A 21981-nucleotide genomic window follows, 5' to 3' on the forward strand; every position below is an offset into this window, starting at 1 on the left:
AGTTTTTGGCAAGTTTGCCACAACCCAGTTGATTATTACTTCACGTTCGAGAACAGATTCATCTAAAGACTCAAGAAACCTCTTTACTTCTTCATCGTAGCTCTTTTCCTTCTCTCTCGCGTTTCTCGAAATAGTCTCGCGAATATTATCCCCGATGCTTACAAGACTTGCCATAGCGCGATATAATAATAGACTTTTTTATTCAAATAAAAAATTTCAAACGCTGACGGGGAGGATTTTTTGGTCCTCGAGGTACTTTTTGAGCGCAATGCTGCCCGCCATGACGGCGGTGAACTTCACGTAATTCATCGGGCTGCTGCTGGGATCGGAAGTGAAATTCTCTTTCACAACCTTTTTTGCGGCCCAGCCGATGCCAGCGGCCAAGCCTGTGAGAGTAGCGGCCTCCATGATTGTCTTAACAAGCTTGTTGTCGGACATGATGGCGGTTGATATAAGGGAACAACAAAAGTTTAAAACAAAATTAATCTGTCCTCCCCGCGTCCTTTTCTGCGCACTTGGCACACAACGCCTCTTCTTCTTCTTCTTCTGCAACCTCGCCGTCAAATGCTGCACTCAAAAGATCGGCGGTCGCGCAAATGACCGTTTTGTTTAAGTCGTACAACACATTCGAGATAGCAAAAAAGGAGAAGAAACAGACGAGAAACTTGGGAGCATCAACTGTGAACATGTTGATATATTCCACTCGGAAAAGTTTAAATCATTTTTTTCAAACCTTTTGGCTGTGTCGCGCGAGCGGGTTCTGGCACAACACGCGCGGGCTCAAGCGCGGGCTCCGGCGTTTTAACTTTGATTTTGTCGAATGCGGGCTTGGCCATAGCCTTGCTGCCAACAGCAAGCCATTGTGTAGTGCTGAGGCTGCTATTCTTTTCTCCGCTGCACTTTGGGCTTTCGCCTTCTGTAGTCGGGGCTCGCTCAGGGGCCTCTGTGGCGGCTTTCGCCTTATTTTCCACGAGATAAGCCTCGGCCGCTTTCTTCTGTTGTTCCCGTGTCAGCCGCGTTCTTTCAGCAACCATTTTTCCAGCAGCCACACGCTTTGGATTTTTTACGTGCTGCGTAGTTGTTGCAGTCGCAGTTGTCGCTTGCTGTGTGATATCGCCGGCAGGTGCTGCCTGGGTCTCGACCTGAGGTGCGCTCTCGGATTGTTCGGTAGACATTCTGAAACAAATGCGTATTCTAAGCAAATGACAAACGTTTAATTAATAAAAATTTTTTGACAGCAACCCCTCAGCAGTTGTTGACGATCGGTTACCAGTTATTTTGCAGTTGCTGATCCCGGTACTTCATCAACGCCCTCAAGCGGATAGCCGTATTCATCACGAGAAGGGTGGATCTGCTCTGACAACTGTGGACTAAAATCAATATGTTTAGTGGTGATGAACACCGCGTTGGCCGCAGCAAGAAACCGGCCGCACTTCAAAGCAAGGTTGCCGGCCAGATTGGAGAGCTCTTTGTTCAAGATGTAGTCGTTTCTGAGCTCTTTTCGGTAAGCGTCGATGTCTTTGATATTAACGGACATTCCGACCGCTTTGGATACAAGAAAAATGAAGCTGTCGATCAGGCTTTCTGTTGTCTTTGAGCCCACGTACGTCTCATAGCGTTTGGTGTATTTCTCGACCTCTTTGTCGCTCAGGCGCTTCACCTGCTCGTGGGTTAGCTGCACTCCGATGGCCTCTTTGGCTTTGCCTGTGGACACCAGCACGGCCAGCTGCTCGCAAAGAGCGGGAATGTCAGGTCCGGGGGCGGTTGGAACCATGCCACCCGACGGCTCGGGATCGGGCTCGGTTTGAAGAAGGTTCATAACTTCTGCTAACGCGGCCTCTTCTTCAGCCGTTGCGCAACAATATATACAGCTTTCATTTTTTTATTCAAAATAACGTTACCCCGTAGGGGTGGCGAAGCGCGAACACGAGGTAAGAGAACTTTCGCTCTTTCAACTTTGAAACCAGACCTTTGTACTCATCCAGGGATAGCTCGCCAGCGTAGTCCTCGAAGATGGATTTCGTCGTCTTGGCCGAGGGGATGTAAAAGAGGACGATCGCCGCCACGTTCTCCCGGAAGGAAGCTGTTATGCCGGTCATCTTCTGGGTCAGCGCCCAAACGCTGATGCCCATATGTCGGGCAGAAAAGGCGAGATTCACCAGCTCGCCTGTACGCCCTTTCACATCTTTGGAGGCCGCGCAGTCGTCGAGGATTGTGAGCGTGTTGGTGCCCTCGGAAAGCCATCTCATGAGCTTCAACCACTTTTCCACGGCGTGCTGCTCGCAGACTATCACATCCATTCTTGGGTCGTTTTCGCCAAGCCGGTGGTAGGTCTTGTTTTGCGTGAACGTCGGGCAGATGAGCACGATGTAGTCGAACTTGAAGCGGAAAGGGCCGTAGATCTGGTCCACCACGAACCTCGATTTGCCTGAATTGGTCGGCCCAACAATGAGAGCGTTGAAGGGTATCTTGCTTGGGTCCATGTATATTAAAACTGTACAGATTCCAGCTGTCTGTCCATAAGGTTGAACTGGGAGTCGGAGATGACGAACACATGGCATTTCACGTCGCCTGAGCCTTCGGCTTTCCGCTGAATTTCCAGCTGGACCCCGTCCGTACTGTTCACGATCCGCGTGCCGCTGCCGTGCATTTCTTGGTCCGCCATGGAGCGCATATCAATCACAAGCCCGAACTTATCATCGGTGTAAAACTTTGTCATATTCATGTGCTCCGTTTTATTTTTTTCTTTCCTAAACAAGTTGCGGGCCTCTTCTCACATGTCCTTGCCTTCGATGCCGTTGTTGTAAAGCATGTTGGCGCGCCGTTGACCGTGACGCTGACTTTCGTCAGATCGGGGAAGACGAATTTTTCTGAATCTCTGGCGCCCGCAGTATACGGCTCTACAAACAGGAGGAGGAGGGCTTTTAGCGACCTTCTCTGGGCGTTGACTTTGATGTTGATCCTCGCGTCAGAGCATTTTTTGAAAGACACCTCTTTGTCATGCATCACGTGGCCGTAAGCGAACTCTTTGCCGCTGGAGTAAACGCTGCGCGCCCCGTCTGCCAGAGTCTTGCTGTGGATCATTTTGTACTCGAGCTGGATGTTTTTCAGCTTGTATTTCAGCTGGGTTGTGTCGGAACCCATGACCATGTGTTTTGCTTCGGCAAGTTTTACTTCGAACGTGAGGTCGTTGTAAAGGGCCTGGGGGTAGAAGACGCCATGGTTGGTTAAGATCTGGTGGTCAAGCCTGATCCGGTACTTTTTTCCGTACAGGCCGTCCAGCTTGTTTTCAGCGTCGACGCCCGAGGTTTTCTTGTCTCCCGCGTCCGAGCGGATCTTACATAGATCCTCGCTCTGAATTCCTTCGAGAATCCTGTTGTCGCGTTCTTCCTGCGAAAGAAAAAGGTCTTCGAAACTTTTGTAGATGTCATACCCAACCGTGTCTTGCAGGACAGTTCCCGCAAACTTCACTACAAGCCTGTCAACGAGCGCCCGCGTAACGTTCTGGACGAGGAAGTTGTTGGCGTGCCCTCCAGAAAGGTCGATGTCAAAGACAAGCGCTAGCGAGCCCGGCACCAGAACCTCGTTCTCGTTCAGCTTGGGCACGGAAATGTACAGCGTGTTGCCGGGGTTGGCTTCAGAGGGGTAAAGGTGATCCGATTGACCTCACGCTTGGCCTTCATGGCATTTAATGTCTTTTCGTTGTGCGTTGGGCGAAGGTTCTCTGGCACTGACATTGTATTATAATACACCGGCGATTATTTTCTTTGAAATATATCGCTATGTCAAGAGGTTAACAGAAACCAAACTTTTGACCCAGGCGCGGCATCAACTCCCTACCAACCTGGCGCTCCCTACCACGTGGGTGAACAAACGGAAATGCATACTATGCAGCACGAGCAGTCCGGCCTGCCCGACACTTCTTATGCCGAGACATTTTTTTTTGAAGAAGATATCCCTTTGCTTGAGCCATATTCGGAACAGAAAAGTGTTTTAGACCGGTTAAAAGCGGTATTCCCCAAATTTTCCACTGAAAAATTTGCAGTTATGAAAGGCACCACCGGAAAAAACAAGGGTAAAATTGTTGCAATAGGTAAGAAAGGGGGTGAGTACAAGATTATGAAAGATGACTGGACAGGCTTCACGAAAAAACTTTTAGACAGCTTCAAAGATGAACTTGGGCCTAGTGCTGCAGATATCATAGCTGAAGACCGCGACACCATCAGAGAACAACGCCAAAGACTGGCAGATGCAGAGATCCAACTACAACAGACGGAAACACTCTCTTCGCAAAGGGAAGAAGAAAAGAAAGAAGCGGAAGTTCTGAGGTGTAAAATCGAGCAAACTAATGCTCAGATTGATGCCATTCAGGATCAAAAAGGTTCGAATCTTGAAAGCGAAGCAGAGCTGCGCAGGCTAAAACAACTGAAAAAGAACTATCAAACCGATCTTGAAAACAAGAAAAAAGAATTGGACTCGCTTACAAAACAAGCAAGAAACAGAGAAAAAGAACAAGCCAAGGTTGACAGACTCAGGGCCACCCTCGCAGCAAAAGAAAGCGAAACAAACGCCATGGAAGAAAGGCTCAACCAAACAAAACCGTTGGACGACCTGAAAGAGCAGGAAAGCGAGCTGCAGCGCTAAAACGAGGAAGACCAGGCAATCATCCAAGATGAGAATGCTTCGCCCTCCGACAAAGAAGATGCAAGAGAGAGGGTGGCAGAAAGAAACGAGGAGCTCGCGCGTTTGCAAACTCAGATCGCGGAAAGGGAAAGGGGGCGGCCTCTCTTGGAAAGGGTAAAAGAGATCTTCAAAAAATATGGCGTGATATTGACCGCTATTCTTATCGCCGCCGGGACCACAATCGGAGCTGTCATCGGGGCCCTCATCAGAGGTTTGAAAGCCACCGGCAAAGCTTTGGGAAATGGCCTCAAAGATATTGCTGCGAAACTTGGTTCTCTGCTGCCCGAGCTGATTGGCTCGATTGTGAGCTTCCTTTTCAAAGCTGCGGGCCAAGTCGTCGGATTTCTGGCCGAGCATACCTGGCTGCTTATTCTTGCCGCAGTGGCCTTTTGTTCGAAAAATATCTTAAGAAGCGGCGTTAACTTACCGCCAAGCCATGAACAGTAAAGCCGATAATCCAACTACACCGATAATTACTGCTGTTTTGTTTATTTCGTGTTGCGGTGTTTTATCAGGAGCCTTGGGCTCTATTTTTTGCGCCGTTGGCTATGCTTGCTGAGTTTCGGGCGAAGCTGATTTTTTCGATTCGGCTGTTGCGGCTTTGTGTATCGGGTTGGAAGGATGGTTGTTGGGCGGGTTAATTTTTGACGGGCCGCCTGCCATGAGTTTGAGCGCAGCTTTTTTTGTCCCCGGGTTTACCTCGTTGTTGACCCCAAGTTTCATCCCCGAGACCGCCTGTTTCAGCTTGTTGTTGTAACCAACCGTGCTTACGGTGTTGATTATCATTTGCGCGGGCATGAGCCAGGCCATGGGGGCCACAGCGAGATTGAGCCTGACCTTCGCTTGATCCACCGCGAGCTGGTACCTTTGCACGCTCGCGGCCAGGTCGGGCTGTCTGATCGCGTCTTCCACCAGCACTAGGAACTCGCTCTGGGCTTCTCTCGCTCGACCGCCAGAGCCGAGAATGCTGCTGCGGCCGTTGACTTGCGCGCCCAGGGTGCGGTAAACGAAAGCCTCGATTGACTGATTTATTCGCGCCAAGCCCGCCTGCGTCAAACCTGATGCTGTGTTTGGCGCGAACCAGTCCGCTTGAGCATCAGAAGCGGCACCCGGCTCGATGTAATAAATCAAGTCCCCCTTTATAGCTTTCCCGCCTTCATCACTGAATTTGTTCCATCCCGGGTATTTATAGGCAGTTTTCGACGCGCCGGACACATAGATGTAAATGCTTCCCAAACCGTGGTTTTTCCTGTGCGTGAAGCGGAAATCACTCGACGGATCTATACCGAACTCGTTGCATAGCCTTTTGTACGAAGCAACGTCATAATGATTATTCATTTGGCTGAAAGTCGGGTCTCCCGGCAAAGCGCTTATGCTCTGAATACCTCCAAGCTGGTACAAAATGCGCCTGACGGTGAAATACACGTGGAATTTGTAAAAAGCTCTTATCTGCGGGGGCAGTTTTAGCCCGCTGTCAAAGATTTCGCGAGAAACTCCACATCCCTGTGTCGCGCAGAAAACCGCGAAGTTGAGCTGTTGCGGCCAATATTTCATGTCAGGCCCTCCTAACCAGTGTTTTCATTCGGCTCCAGAAGTATGCCTCAGGTTGGTTTTTCGGAATATTTCTCTGAATTTTGTCGTGAAATATTGGTCAGGCGTGACGTAGATTTGGATTGCGTCGTTGAATATTTTCTTCAAGCTTGGCGCTTTTCCGTCGAAAGGTACCGCAGGGATGGGCAGGGAAACTTTGAACCAAGTGGCGACAATTGATAAGGAAAACCCCCGCTGTCTCCCAAACCGAGCGTTTCTTTCATTTCCGCACTCCAGTATTTTCTGTCTGAGCCGGAGACGCTTTGTAACGAGCCTTCGCTTTCTTTGAAAAACACCTCTGCTGTTGCGTTGTTTTTCTCGTCGATGTTTTCTTGCGAAACGAACCGGCTTTTGTCCGCTTTTGGAAAGTGGTTTATAAAATTTGTCCACGCCTTTGTCTTAGCGGCATCCGCTTTTTTCAAAACCTCAGGAGAGTTCCACAAATTCTCCATCATATTTGAACACAATTTTGTTTGTTAAATATAAAAATGGTTGTTCTCACTATTGTCACGCAACAGAACGGAGGTACAATATCTTTTGAAGAACCGATACCGAAAGTACAGTTCATGAAACTAATATCTTGCAGTTTATTCAACAGCTGGGACACTGAAAAAAGACGGTTCAGGCTCCTTGGGAGATAAAAACAAAGATATAGCTTTGTCAGTTAGTAAAATAACCCCAGGCCATTATAATTTAGAAAGCTTGGCAAAAGAAATGAACGGTCTGTTCGCAAAATATAGCTATAAGTTGGAAACAGAAATAAATCAACCTGCTGGCCAGCTTGTAATAAAAAATTTTGGGTTAAAACCGATTGAACTTGATCGCGATTTAGCCAATTTGCTTGGTATTGGGCGAAATTTGAAGCTTCTAACATTCGTAAAAAGGCTTACAGCTCCAACGACATATTTCATTCATTGTGATTTGATCGACACAGAACGTAATCTGTTCAATGGCAAAAGGTCAGACGTCTTAGCCCTGTTTGATGTGAAAGGGAAGCCTTATGAAAAGGTGAGCTACCAGGGTTCTCCGCAACAGGTTTTGCGAGACTGCTCTACAGGCGAGTTTATAAATAGCATCACCATTAGCGTGAAAGATGAAAATGGCGAACTCTTTGATTTCAAAGGCTTCCCGTTTCTTTTTGAATTAGAGTTAAATTAAATTTCTTTATATACGCAATGTCTTCTGCAAATGTGTTAACACCAAGCGCGCCGCCTGCCGAGAATGAAAGAAGAATCTATCCAAGCCTTCCCGAAACGACAAATGCCGAGAATTTCCGGCTAACTGAGATAAGTAAAATTGAAAAAGAAATATCTGCTGAGGTTGAGCATTACAGGCTTGCGTTGAAAAAATATAAAAAAGCCCGGAAAGCGCTTCACTATTCCGTGGTTGGCCTTGGCGCTGTCACGGCAGCTCTGTCTTCTGGGACTGTTGCAACATCACTCACTGGTGTTGGAATTGTTATCGGCGCGCCTGTTGCCGGGATAGCAGCTTTATCTGGCGCGGTTTCCACTGGCCTGTCCGTTGTCAACAAGAAGCTTGAACGCAAGGTTAATAAACACTCGAGAATCCATTCTCTGGCTATTGCAAAACGTGACTCGATAAACTGCTCTGTCTCACAAGCTCTGAATGATAATCGGGTTTCTGACACGGAGTTTCAACTGATCACACGTGAAATGCAGAAATATCGCCAACTTAAAGAGACTTTACGCTCAAACTTTGCGCAAATACAAACAAATCCAATCAAGCCAGATATTGAAAAAATAAGAAACCAGGTTCGGGACTAGGTTCGGGAAGAATATAGAAAAAAACTTGCGGATTAAAGCACAAATTTGAACTAAATTTTGAGCGAAAAAACACAAAACTATCTCTTAGTGTTTTAAAAAATAGATGATTGCGTTACACCGCGGGAGAAAGACATCCGCAGCAGATTTGAAGCCGAACTGAACCCCTCCCCTTCGAACTGACTTTTAAAAGCAAACAGTTTTGTTTGCATATTATAAAAACATGCTCGTCTGTTTCCACTTGTTTGCGTTTCTCGCCCACGAGTATTTCGCACCTGAGTGACAAAAAAATGCTCGTGATATTACGCGCGACCCGCGATGTCACCCAATTTTGTTACTGTTTGCTGGCACACGCATGTAAGATGAGGGTTCTGGTAGCAGAAATTGGTTGTCGAAAAATGCGCTCCTATATTTGTTCGCACTTTCGACAACCGCTGGACCGCTCGCGCGATTTTATTGTTATACTGTTTGCATGACACACACACATGTAAGGTGAGGGTTCTGGTCACAGCGGTGATCAAGGGAAGAGAACGGGCAAAATAAGCTTACCACGCTTAACTTCCCGATACTTGTGAGGGAAGTTAAGCGTGGTAAGCTTATTTTGCCCGTTCTCTTCCCCTTGATCACTGCTGTGTCAGAACCCTCACCCTACATGTGTGTGGCGAAGGATTTCTTTGTCGAAACTGCAACTTGGAAATTGATTGTTTACGATGTCGATGTGGGATCTTACGAGCGACGATGGCCGAACCACCGCACATGAACACACGGAAACTCCAGATGAGAAGGCGATGCATTGGCCTCAGGCTTATTCTACAATGTTAGGAGCCCATGGAAAAGAGTCGGGCTATTCTACAAGAGAAAATGGAGGGATCGATTCTGTTGTGGAAGATGATGTGAGTGTTTCAGGGAAAAGTGGGAATGGAGAAGTAAACTTGGAATTGGACCGGAATGTTATTGAAAGAAGACAACCCAAGCTAACCGAAAAAGGCAAAGCTTATCGGCTCAGTGAACGAAAAAGGGAAAGAAACAAGCTCAAAAGAGAAATACAGTCACGGTTTGCCAACATTGGAACACTTATGGGACTTGACAAAAATTTGTAGCTGGTCGGTAAGGGATCTATGAAATTTAATGAGAGTTTTAAAGAGTTTGGTGATCTTCATGAGGAGATACAAGAACTTCTTACTGAAGAAGAACAAATACCTGACACTCAAGTGTATGACAACCTCTATACTGAAGTAGAACTTATTCGTGAAACTGTCCAGAAATGGATGATTGATGCTGGTCGACGCAGTCATGAGGAACGGAAGTCTACTAAATCGAGCGCAAAAAAGAGCTCTAAAGTTTCACAAGCGTCAAGCACTTCCCCAAGAGCAAGGGCTCTCCAAGTTAAGGCAAGGCAAGCAGAGTTAGAAGTGAGGATTGCTGAACTTGACAATGTTGAAGCTGCGAGGAAAGAAGTAGAAAGGGCAAGGCTCAGAGCAGATTTTGCTGCTTCCGCTGCTATTAGCAAAGTCTTTGAAGATGCGATTAAAGAAGATGAGGAGCAGTATTTGGGCTCCGATGACCCTGGGCGTCGCATGGACTACACCCACAGGAAACATTTGTCAAGGAAGGGCACAGCAGTCCCAGAGCACATGGTGAATTACTGAACAGAAAGGTGCCTTAAATACAAAGGCAGCAGAATTTACTTTGCCAACCACTCCCTTGCAGCAAGACATTGTTAATAGCAGTGGAGATACTGTGAACCAAGTTGCAGCTGAAGGAGACTCTTACAACATTGCGAAGACCAACTACGAACCTCGAGCAGACTTCTGGGCAAAGATGGAGCTCAGAATGATGCAGCCACCACCTGCACCCACTCCATTTGATGGTGATCCATCTCGGTACCTAAGGTTTAGAGCTAATTTCAGAGATCAAGTAGAGAATAGAGCCTCACTAACTGACAGTGAGAAAATGAACTATTTAATGACTTACACAACTGGGAAAGCGAGGGAAAATATTGAGAACTACCAAGGCCTACCAAATGGTTGTCATCTGGCTCTACAGATGCTGAAGCAGAGGTTTGGACAAAATGCTATGATTGTTGAGGCACTTAAATCTTCTGTTATTAGTGGTCCCAAATTAAGAAATGGTGACAGTGTGGCTCTTTTAACTCATTCCGACAAACTTCAGAACTGTTGCTGAGCAATGATCGAATTGCAGTTAAATGAGCTTGATTGTACTACCAATATGCGACAAATTTTTGACCGTCTACCGGACCCCTTGCAGGCTAAATGGAGAAAGTCAGCTAAGTGGTACCGTGAAAGGACAGGTAGCAAGGAGCCAACACTGAAAGAGCTTTCTGCATTCATTACTGGAGAGTCACAAACCGAGAATGATCCGGTGTATGGAGGATCAAGCACCCTGACGGCAAGAGTTGGCAGTGGTAACAGATCCAAGAAACGACCCTTCATGTTGAAACCAGCGAGTGAGACAACAATTACCACCATGACAACGGAGGGTGCTGTAGCAGATGCTAGTATTAATCAAGGGACGAGAGAGGTCTTACCAGCGGAAGATGATCCAGTGGCTGGAAGTGGCCGGAGCCGAGGTGAAGTTTGTAAGGTTTGCAAGGGAAAGCATAGAATTTCGAGGTGTTCAGTCTTTCCGACAAAGAGTTTAAGTTGGCGGCGACGGTTTGCAAGAACTAATGCACTGTGTTACCGTTGTCTAGCTACTTCTCATGTGAGAAAGAGGTGTCCTGAAAAGAACAGTTGTATGGAAAAGGACTGTGCTCACCCCTTAAGTCACCATTCACTGTTACATGCACCTGGGGTGATTCCGCATGAAGTCAGCGAAACTGAAAGGAATGTTGATCAGAGTATTCCTGCAAGGACTGACCTGAGTGTAGACAACGCAACTATGGAGAATTCAAAGCGAAGTTTTGTGCTGCTGAAAGTAGTACCCCTGTGTGTCGCTGCTGACAATGGAGCCATTGTTTCTACTTATGGTCTGCTAGACACAGCTGCTGTTTGTTCCATGATTACGTCACAACTTGCAGAAAAACTGAAACTTCAAGGTACTACCGAGAAGGTAAGCATCAATACTGTGACTCAGAAGAATCATGACTGTGAATTAGCCAAAGTTAGCTTCCTGGTCCGCCCAGCTGATCAAGATGGACCCTGCTTCCCAGTCCATCATGCTTTGACAGTAGAGAGTTTAAATGTGTCAGACTGATACTGCCCAGATAAGCTGGATCTGTCAGAATGGTCCCACCTTAAGGACTTGGAGTTTCCGAATGTCCCAGTGGACTTGAACGAAATCTCAGTCCTCATTGGTCAGGACGTGCCACAGGCTCACATAGTGCTGCATTACTGTTGGGGAGACAATCCTCAGTCCGAGTCGTATGCATCGAAGACACCATTTGGATGGTGTGTAGCTGGGCCAACAAACAGAAAGGAAGATGACAGCAAGCCAGTTGCACTTTCTGTTTTTGAATTTGACTGGGCTGAGGATGAGTCAACCATGCAACTCCACCAGCAAGTAGAGAAGTTTTGGGCTTCTGAGTCGTACGGATTTGGAAATGATGGTGACAGTGCGAACAGTGTTGAAGACAACAGGGCGCTGAAAATATTGGAAGGGACAACCAGGCTGAAGAATGGGAGATATAAAGTTGGCCTCCTGTGGCGAGATGACGACTGCCATCTGCCGAACAACCGACTCTTAGCAGAGAAGAGATTGAAGCAGTTAAAGAAACGGTTTGATCGAGATCCAGAGTTTGGTGAGCAATACAGAGCAGTGATGAATGACTATGTTGTCAAAGGGTATGCTGTCAAGTTGTCTAAAGAAGAAGCATCCACCACCAGTAACCGCACATGGTATCTTCCGCACCATGGTGTGATCAACCCCAACAAGGCTAAAGTGCGAGTAGTGTATGATGCAGCTGCAGAGTATGGTGGAACCTCGCTTAATAAACAACTGCTCCAGGACCCACAGCTGAACAACTCACTCATTGAAGTGCTGTTTCAGTTTAGGAAGGATGAGGTAGCTGTGGCTTCTGACATTGAGAGTATGTTTCACAGACTAGCTTGTGCAGAGGAGGATGCTTAAGCCTTACGATTCTTGTGGTGGAGTGAAGGAATGGATGAGCCGCCAAGTGACCACAGGATGACTGTCCATTTGTTTGGAAAGGCAGATTCTCCATGTATTGCTGCTTGGGCTCTACAGCGGACAACTATCGATAACAAAACTGAGTTTAGCAAGGAAGTGTGTGATATCGTATCTAAGAATTTCTATGTGGACGATTGCTTGTTTTCCGTGCCCACCACCGAACGAGCAATTAAAGCCTCACTGCAGTTGATACAGTTGTTGAAGAAAGGCAACTTTCGCCTGACGAAATTCGTGTCCAACATCAAAGAGGTATTGGCTGCCATTCCCGCGGAGGAAAGAACTGTCAAGAATCTTGATCTTGATAAGCTCCCCATTGAAAGAGCGCTTGGGCTGCAGTGGAACACTGAAACGGATTCATTTGGGGTAAAGGTATTGCTGCCACAGAAACAGTTGAATGAGGACACAAGGCGAGGATGTTTGTCAACGATAAGCTCCACCTTTGATCCACTCGGCATGTTTGGACCAGTCCTGCTTCCCACTAAAAGAGTGATGACGAAGACTTGGCAGTTGAAGCTCCATTGGGACGACAAGTTACCAGAGGACTTGTTGAAAGGCTAGAAGAAGTGAAAGGAAGAGTCGGTATTCCTTAGTCAAGTAAGCATCCCTCGTTGTTACTTTCCTGGTGGCTGTTCAACCAGCGCGTCATTTCAACTCCACCATTTCAGTGATGCGTCAGAATATGGGTACGGAACTGTCTCATATTTGAGAAAACAAGCTGAGGACGGAATCGTGAGTTGTTCCTTCATCACGGCCAAGAGCCGCACCGCTCCTCTACAGTATGTCTCCGTGCCAAGGCTAGAGCTGCAGGCTGCCACAATTGCAGTACGTGCTCATGCAATGATCCTAAAGGAGATTGATTTGAATATTTCCTCGACATCCTTTTGGACAGATTCCAAGATCACTTTGCAGTACATCAACAATGAATCTCGTAGATTCAAGACATACGTTGCAAATCGAGTTTCCGAGACCAGGGATGTGTCTAAGCCGAGTCAGTGGAGAGACTGTCCAGGATCCCTTAACCCAGCAGATGATGCATCTCGTGGGCTTTCAGCACACCAGTTTCTAAGCAGTGAGAGATAATTTAGCGGTACCGCATTTTTGTCAGAACCTGAGGAAGAATGGCCCCAAGCAGATTTTGGTGAACTGCCAGAGGATGACTTGGAAGTCAAGAACGAGAAGGCCATATTCACCTTGACGGCTTTGGGCAAGTTGCATGAACTACTTGTGAGGCACTCTTCTTGGACAGTGCTGCAGAAGAAGGTAACCTGGTTGTTGAAATTCAAAGCATACCTGCAGCATCGTAGAGACAACAACGTGGACGACAGTGTCAAGTACCTAACAACAGAGGATTTGGAGAGAGCAACCAAAGCCATAGTGAAGCTCGTGCAAAATGAAGTTTATCAAGAAGAAATTGGAGACTTGAAAAAACGAGGGAACGTCAAGAGCTCGAGTGGAATTGTTAGGCTGCGGCCAGTGTTAGTAAATGGTATTTTGAGAGTTGGAGACCGCATTTCTGAAGCACACATTGCACTGGAAGCCAAGTTCCCTATGTTCCCCCAAAACATCATGTGACTCAATTGCTGCGCCAAGCATTTCACCAGAAGCTAGCTCATGCTGTTCAGGATCACATATTGGCACAGTTAAGGGAACAGTTTTGGATACCCAAAGGAAGGTCTGCCGCGCGCAAGGTTGTACGATCATGCCTTACGTGCAAGAAACAGAGGGCAGTTAGGATGGAGCAGATGATGGCCACCTTACCTGCATTTCGTATCACAGCCTATGAGCCATGTTTCACGTATACTGGGGTCGACTACTTTGGCCCACTAAATGTCAAGAGGGAAGATCAGTGGTCAAGAGATGGGGTGCCATATTTACTTGTTTGAACTCTAGAGCAGTTCATCTGGAGGTGGCTACTTCCCTGGCAACAGATTGCTTCATTAACGTTTTCAGAAGATTTATCAATCGAAGAGGTCTACCCAAATGTATTTACTCTGACAACGGGTCTAACTTCGTTGGCGCTGAAAAGGAGATCACAACTGCCATGAAAGGCTGGAACCAGAAACAAATCCAAGACGAACTGCACCAGAAGGGATGTCAGTGGATGTTCCAACCGCCAAGGGCTTCACACACCAGTGGGGTCTGGGAAAGACTGATACGCAGCACCCGTACAGCCCTGAAGGCTATTCTTGGGAAAGGCCTCGTTGACGAAGAGGTGTTAACAACGGTCCTTAACGAGGTTGAGTTGATTTTAAATTCCAGGCCGCTTGCTCCTGCCTCTGATGATCCAAACGATTGTGAACCTTTAACCCCCAACCCCGTGTTGCTGCAGAGACCTGTCCACACCTTAACGCCGGGATCCTTTGTGAAAGAAGATGTCTTTGTTAGAAAGAAGTGGCGACAGATGCATATTTTGGCTGACCATTTCTGGAAGAGATGGTTGAAAGAGTATGTTCCAGCCTTACAGGAGAGACAGAAATGGGACAGACCCCGCCGAAACGCAGAAGTTGGAGATCTTGTGCTTCTTGTAGATGAACCGTTGCCAAGAGGGCAGTGGCGCATGGGCCGAGTCGTCAAAGTAGTTCGCGAAAGAGATGGGTTTGTGCGAACTGTGGAAGTCAAAACCGGAGCTGGTGCGACCCATACGGAAACTTTGCTTATTGGAAGAATCGAGAATTCTCAGCCGTGATTGAGAGACACCGTGAACAAGGACATTGACATTGATATTGACGCTTGTTATTTAAATATGTATGGGAATATGTATTTTTCCCGCCGTTTAGTTCCCGCGTTTAAGTCACGTGATCTTTTCGAGTGTGCATGTAATGGCAAACGTCAGCAAACGTTGCAGTTGTGTATGCGATTCACTCGAAGTAACGACGGATAAGACGGATAAGACGGATAAAGCCGCGGACGATTGATGGAATTATGTACAAGCAAACAGGAGGGTCTTATTGGAGTGTTAGTCGAATTAAAGTCAGTGAACTAGAGTGAATCTTGCATATTGAAACCGAGGGAGTTGGAAATTGGCTCTTACAGAGACTGAAGGAGAGTCACTACCAGCTGAGTATTTTTCACAGCTTCCTCCATTGTTAAATACTTGTGAAATGTTCGTGGCTAGTCTGACGCGGCGTTTCGTCTCGGCCAAGAGACTCTTCAGAGACCTTTAGAATTCAAAGGTAAACTCGTTGAGCATCACGCCCAAAGTCCCGTTCGCAAATTCTTGATGTTGACAGTCTGGCCCTCTATCGCAGAAGGATTCCCAACCGTACGTGCGCGTTCACGAGTTAAATTTATACAAAAGCAAATAATTGTCAAATACTTGTGAAATTTTCGTGGCTAGTCTGACGCGGCGTTTCGTCTCGGCCAAGAGACTCTTCAGAGACCTTTAGAATTCAAAGGCAAACTCGTTGAGCACCACGCCCAGAGTCCCGTTCGCAAATTCTTGATGTTGACAGTCTGCTTTTGTCAAAAAATCTCTGGTAAAAGTAACGTCTTTCGGCAACTGAGGTTTTCCGTCTGGAAATGCTCGTTTACAATGAACTTGTTCAAAGAACGTAGGTCTATCACCGGACGCAAGAAACAGGCGGCTGTAAAAACCATCTCTGGTAAAAGGGGTATTATGTATGGCCCCTTATTGCAATAACTCGTTCACTTCCTGGGATATTAGGAGTGCCTCCTGACCCGATGTTTGGATAATTGGTGGAGACTTTTGAAAAGGAGTTTTGAGGAAACTTATCTTGTAACCTGAAACAAATGAGAGAATCTGGGGTCCGATGTTAGGGTTCTCCAAGACACTATGCACTCTGAGAGTCTGGCTGACGTCCCTTCTGGGGAGGGGGACGAAAAAGCCCGTTTTTTGAATGAGGCCCATGGTAATTTGACTGAGATTTAGAACGGTTTGAATACCCAGTAGATTGATACTTGTCAAAGGTGTCTCCTCGATGTCTGCTTTGAGACTGGGAACTGTTACTACGTCTAGAAAAGGATTTCCCTGTAGTCTGTGCCAAATGTTTTGTGAGATCCCCTGACAACTCGGACTGCTTTGAGGCCAAGGAGGGGAAATCATCTCTAAATAGCCATAATTTTGCATTAGGCAGAGGTAGTTCCGCGAGGTTTGTCGTCGAACGGTTTATGGCTGCAAGGACTCTCTGTCGTCTCAGAATAGACAGCTGAGCATTGGCTGAGCCTAAAAGGCAAAGAGCTTGTTCAAAAGCTACCTTAATTTCCTCATAAGGTGGAGCTGAATCATTTTCGATACAATCATGAAGGCCACAAAGTGGGCCTGTGCATGGCAATTAAGAACGCACACTGAACATTAAACATTTCCTTATCCCTTTCTTGTACAAACGTTTTCACTTTAAATTGTTGATCGAGTTTTGGAGCAGAGAGTGCATCCACTTCAGGAGTTGCCCAGTCATCCAAAATAACAAGAGATTTCTGGTAAGATAAAAGATAATTAGTATCTCCGAAAATTAGTATCCAGAAACTTGGAGAAAGAAGCTAATGGTTTCCGGGAAGTTGACTTGGCAACTGGGTCGAACAGTTCATGATCATCACTAGATTTCGTTGAGTTTTCAGCTTCGTCAGATGTCTTAATAGACTCTGTTGGTGCCTTAGCAGGCGCTACGGGTGCCTGAATAGGCTCTACGGGCGCCTTAATAGGCTCTATGGGTGCCCTAACGGGCGTGGTAGCAGTCTTAAAAGACGCTTCGGTCGCCAAAGATTCGCTAATCTCCAAGCCTGACGTTTAACCAGTTAAAATCGACAAAGCATCATCAAAAGTGTCTGCAATAGTTTCTGGCTGATTTGCTCGGGACTCAAACGTGTCTATTCGGTTGGAAAGACGTTCAATCGACTGAAGAATCTTCCGAAGGGAATCGTTTTCCTCCTTGTGCCGTTTCGGCGGGGACCCTTCATGATGTAGGTCAGGCGACGAAACAGAGTTTTGGCGGGAAGATGGCGACCGAGAGCGAGACCTTTCACGCGACTTGTGTCTTCTATGGGACATGTTCAGTGATTTTAAATATCCTGAAAAGCGACAAATATCACCTAAAAGAAACCTTTGTGTAAAAACACAGACGTATAGCCTAAAAAACGGTGAGAATTTGCAAAAAAGCAGGGCAAAAGCGAAATACTTACCGAATGGTTTGAAGCACAAGGAAAAAAGTCACCGAAGCATTATGGGACCACGAGATCTAGGTCCCAGGGCCTTGTGGGTATACCCAAGCCTCTTTTATTGTTGCTTTAGGGGGGTTCGCCCTTCTGTTGGCGCTAAAAAGTGGTTTGAAGCACTAACCGGGAAATTCCTACGATTTATTGTCTCATATATTTCGAACGGAGTCTGTGAAATATAATCTTGGTCATCGCCTTTTGGTTTAGAAATAGAGGTGTCTAACGTCTAAGCGATGTAGCGCGTCCGGTTTACACTGTAGATACCTAAACCCCCATATCAAATTAACGCTTATAGAGCTGCCTCAACTACCGGAAATCCTCAAATTAACGCCTCCCGTCAAATAAGCGTCCCGTTCGAATGTGCCCCCCTCCTATCAGCCAAAATTTATAATAAGCGCCTCCCCTCGAATAAGAACCCCCATCCCCTCCCCCTGTTTTATGGACGAGTACTGAGACAACAAAGGATGTATAGCTTTAGTCGTGTTCAATCAAAAGCAAGTGCTTATTGACTTATTCAAGCACTGCACATTGCTGTTGCAACGGATGGTAGTGAAGATCTGCTGATTCATTGCTCCAAAGCCCAACCAAGCTTGTGCAGCAGGCCTAGACCGGCTAAAGGGGTTATACTAGTAATACATAGTTCTTCAAGAGAGAGAAAATCCTTCTTAGACCTTTAAGAGACTGACACATATATTACAAAAAAAAAAAAAAAAAAAATATCTGGGAAAAATTCAATAAGCGCCCCCCTCGATTAGGGCACCCCGTCTTCTCTTAAATTTTAAATAAGCGTGTACCAACAATTTTTAAATAAAATGAATTGACGAATTTTTTGCCTCCAATTAAGTGCGAGCGTCCAAAACACCTTTTCAAACGGTCAATGCGAATTTTGTTTTTCACTTATTTAATTTGTCCATCAGTTTCCGGACCCAAAGTACTAAAAAACTTATGTCTGCGATTTGCCATATTCAATTTCTATGAAAGGTTACGGGACATTTAGAAAAAAGGTTTAAAAATGTGGAGTAATCGTAGAAAATCGCTCTCGGAGAAAAACCTTTTTGGAAATAAAAAATTGGCAGAAACGTTTTTATAAAGGCTTTTGTTCTTGGGCCATCGCAGTTTAACGAGGAATAAAACACAAATAGCGGTGATAAACATATTAAACGTTTTTTTTTTTTAGAAACGTTTTTGTTGTTTATTTGTCAAACTAGCTACCGTCCAAATTTGAGGGCAAACGAACAAATTCCCTTTGACTTGTAGCTTTCAAAAGGGACCCAAATGGGGATTCGGATGCTCACGTTTAGAGGTTGTGAAAAATTCGACAATTTATTGTATTTCAAAATTCTTTGTATAGTTTGATAGCTAGCCAGCTCTATAAGGTTTAATTTGATATAGAGGTTTAGGTACCTACAGTTTACACCGGACGCGCTACACTGCTTGGACGTGAGACATCTCTAAAGGTGCTCAATAGGTACATATTCTTTTGAGATTTTGGATGTTATAAAGACTTTATTCCAAAATTATCCTTACAATGACATTTCGTAATGGTTTTGAAATTCCAGATGGTGATACCCTGATTTTGCTATGTTTCTAAAGAAAGTTAAAATTAAGTTAGAAACCGAAGAATCTATAACAAAACAAAATGAGAAAATCGCAACTATCAGGAAAAGATGGGATGCAATTCTAGAAAAAACCTTTGTAGATTTCCTGAAGTATTTCGCTATTCATTTATTGCAAAGAGCTGCCTGCAGTGTAGTGTTTGTTGTGTGTGAATTTTGATGTATGGCAGTTTCTGTCTTATGGAATAATAATTTGTAACTCTGTAAATTGTCTTAGGTAATGATTGTTGTAATGAGTATTTGTGAAACGGGGAACTGTCAATAATAAACAAAAAGAGATAGTGGACATTTTTAAACGTGACAGCGTTTAGGCGTCATATGACGACATGATGTCATGATGTCCCAGTCCCACTCTTCAGGCTTACAAACCAAAAACGAAAAACCACAAAATAATATTTTTAAAAGAGACTGTAAGGGTGTAATTTTACTTGTTGTTACTTGTTATAATCCGTCAAATATTTTTGCTCGCGCGGGATTGGTCTAAACACGTCACGTGACCGAATATTTCCCAGCCAAAACTCGGGATTATATGTACGGCCCCGCAATTGATCCCGACCCGCAAATGATCCCCGTACCGCAAATGATCCCCAAATTGTACCGCAAATGATCCCGGGACCGGAACTGATTTCACCGCAAAAAGTTAGGAATGGCGTGGACTCCATGAAAAGTCTATGAATGGATACATATTTTCTTAAATATCCTAGGTGAAGAAAAGACCAGAACCTCAGGCATACAAGCAGCAATAAAAAAACATTTCTCATACTGCGCAAAATACTAAATTGTCATGTGTCGACTGCATAAATGTTTCGTTTAGGAAACGTACTGCAAAAAGAAACATGAATCTTCGAAGATGCCTCTGCCATCTTATTAACCGTTTGAACTTTTCCCTGTACACTTCTTATACTTGCGTCCTAGATGGACACGGGCTCCCACGAAGGTCTCTAAGATTCCTTCTTGCTAGTTACCGTAGTAAAAATGTAGTCAATCCAATTGGGAATTCTCAGTTGTCTCCAAATTTGAGGATATAGCGAACATCCCGTGTTATCATACATCTCATGCCCGGACCCAATAATGTCATTCAGGGAAGGATCCAGCTAAACTACAAACTTCAAACACAGGATTTCGTAACGTTGGGATATCATTTTTAAAGTTGTGAAATTTGTATTCAAATCGTTCATACTGCACATTTTCGTGCGTTTCATATGATAACTGTTGTATCAACAAATTGTATTATTACTGTGAAACTCAGAAAACCCTGAAAACCAGAAGTATTTAAGGATTATTATTGTGTAGCAAGGAAAAAGCCCATTAAGCGTGAGAAAACTAAACCGCAAACACCTGCGGCAATAGGCCACGTTCGATATATCAATGTTCTAACATGGCTCCGAGGCTTTCAGGACAAACTTCTATGTTTGCTGGTGTTTTCTTTGTATCCAAGTTTCCTTTGGGAATTGAAAACCAAAGGAAACTTAAACAATTTGCAATTTTGACCCAAGAGCCTCGGATCGATGTTAGAATATTGATATATCGAACGTGGCCCATTGGTTGTGGTTTTGAGGTTTACTCGCGTGTCCTGAACTTTATAGTGATTGGTTCAGTACCAAATTAACCTTTTGGAATCAAATACAAATTTTCACGGTTTTCTGAGTTTTCCATAAAAAAAAAAGTTTTACATAACAAAAACGATTGCATAAATTTAAAATCAACTGTCCAAATTCCGAGTCCTCACATTTCCAAATTTTATGGCGAGGCAACCATTTCCGGTCCGGGATCATTTATAGTACAATCTGGGGATCATTGCCGGTCCCGGGATCATTTGCGGTACAATTTGGGGATCATTTGCGGGCCGGGATCATTTGCAGCGCCGTACATATCCGAGAATATTCTCCAATTTTCAAAACTGCGCGTGTTACGAAAAAGTTTTGAAGGATAATAAACACAATAACCTCCATTTGGTGCGAAAATATGCTCGCATATTTGTCCTTGGACATTATCTGTTCCTCGAAGGTCACAGTTTTCCTCGAGCTACGCTCTAGGAAAAATGGTCGCTTCTCGGAACAGATAATGCCTGCCGACAAATATCTGAGCATATTTCTGCGCCAAATGGAAACTATTGTTTATTTATGTTTTCAGGTATGACACCGATAGCACCGATACCTTAAATAATACAGCTGAACATACTTTCAGAGTTTACCTTAGAGATTTCGCTGTGATTTAAGGCGACTCTCTGACTGAGACGTAATCGTAGTTTGGCGAAGTGTAACTACTAAGCCATGCTACATTCGATACATAAGTCAGTTAACAGTTGTCTAATGTGGCACAGATGCTAGTGCTCCATCTTTATTATATTACAAACATTAGAAATCAGGAAAAGTACGTATATACTTACCGTGTGGACCAGAAGTGAAATGTATCAGGAATCCCCTTTCTTCTTCGCTATCGTCTGAGTGGAATTTGATCAATATCTGGTCTCCAGTTAAAAGAATATTCTGCCCAGTCCTATGGCCACAGTACTTACCAACCATTCTTCCGTCATTAACAATCTCTAGATAGTCATGGCTGTGCATAAGAAACGGAAACAATTGGCCGTTATTACACGACTCAGTTAGTTCAAAGGGCCATTAACTAAGATAAAGCAATCAGAGATTTCAATTCCTTTAGCCAAGCTTGGTCGGGACCGTATTCGGATAATATTGGCACTTTTTTTGTACGGACTGATAACACACATATACCAATGACGGATGTGACGATATACCACGGTTTCTTTCATTTCCGCATTTTGTCTAATTAGATCTATATCTCGGAGCAAAGTAACACGCCAACGATGGACAAGATGTCAGGCTGGCAAAGCGGAGAACAGCTTTTATTCTTTTCTATCCCACTGGAACGCAGATGCTTTATATGCACAGAGCTTTCAAAATGGCTCCTCGATCCCTGAAACTAAACGTAGCAGCTCAAACCATGAATTCAGATGCTCTGCTTACTATGATGTA

General features: G+C 45.1%; 2 protein-coding genes and 4 pseudogenes across 2 annotated transcripts; 3 read left to right on the forward strand and 3 right to left on the reverse strand.

Annotated features, from left to right (window-relative positions):
- Window positions 1-1966: 1966 nt before the first annotated feature.
- LOC149108326 (uncharacterized) lies at window positions 1967-3737 on the reverse strand (annotated as a pseudogene).
- Window positions 3738-3879: 142 nt separating this feature from the next.
- LOC149108327 (uncharacterized) lies at window positions 3880-5105 on the forward strand (annotated as a pseudogene).
- Window position 5106: 1 nt separating this feature from the next.
- LOC149108328 (uncharacterized) lies at window positions 5107-6728 on the reverse strand (annotated as a pseudogene).
- A 3555-nt stretch (window positions 6729-10283) lies between these two features.
- On the forward strand, window positions 10284-12143 carry LOC149108329 (uncharacterized). Its single transcript, XM_089295268.1, has 2 exons — window positions 10284-11126; window positions 11316-12143. The coding sequence occupies exons 1-2, from the start codon at window positions 10284-10286 to the stop codon at window positions 12141-12143; spliced, it is 1671 nt and encodes a 556-aa protein (XP_089151394.1).
- Window positions 12144-13989: 1846 nt separating this feature from the next.
- LOC149108330 (uncharacterized) lies at window positions 13990-14889 on the forward strand. The gene has a single exon (XM_089295269.1). It carries the CDS (start codon window positions 13990-13992, stop codon window positions 14887-14889), a length of 900 nt encoding a protein of 299 aa, XP_089151395.1.
- Window positions 14890-15974: 1085 nt separating this feature from the next.
- On the reverse strand, window positions 15975-17379 carry LOC149108331 (uncharacterized; annotated as a pseudogene).
- Window positions 17380-21981: the final 4602 nt, after the last annotated feature.

This window comes from Orbicella faveolata, unplaced genomic scaffold (genome assembly GCF_042242905.1).
Source record: "Orbicella faveolata isolate gen_17 unplaced genomic scaffold, um_ofav_v1 contig_26, whole genome shotgun sequence".
NCBI lineage: Eukaryota > Metazoa > Cnidaria > Anthozoa > Scleractinia > Merulinidae > Orbicella > Orbicella faveolata.

Coding starts and splice junctions, on each gene's coding strand:
- LOC149108329 (XM_089295268.1), top strand. CDS start 10,284: ATGCGACAAATTTTTGACCGTCTACCGGACCCCTTGCAGGCTAAATGG. Junction 11,127..11,315: donor TTCAAGGTACTACCGAGAAG/GTAAGCATCAAT, acceptor TCCCACCTTAAG/GACTTGGAGTTTCCGAATGT.
- LOC149108330 (XM_089295269.1), top strand. CDS start 13,990: ATGTTTCACGTATACTGGGGTCGACTACTTTGGCCCACTAAATGTCAA.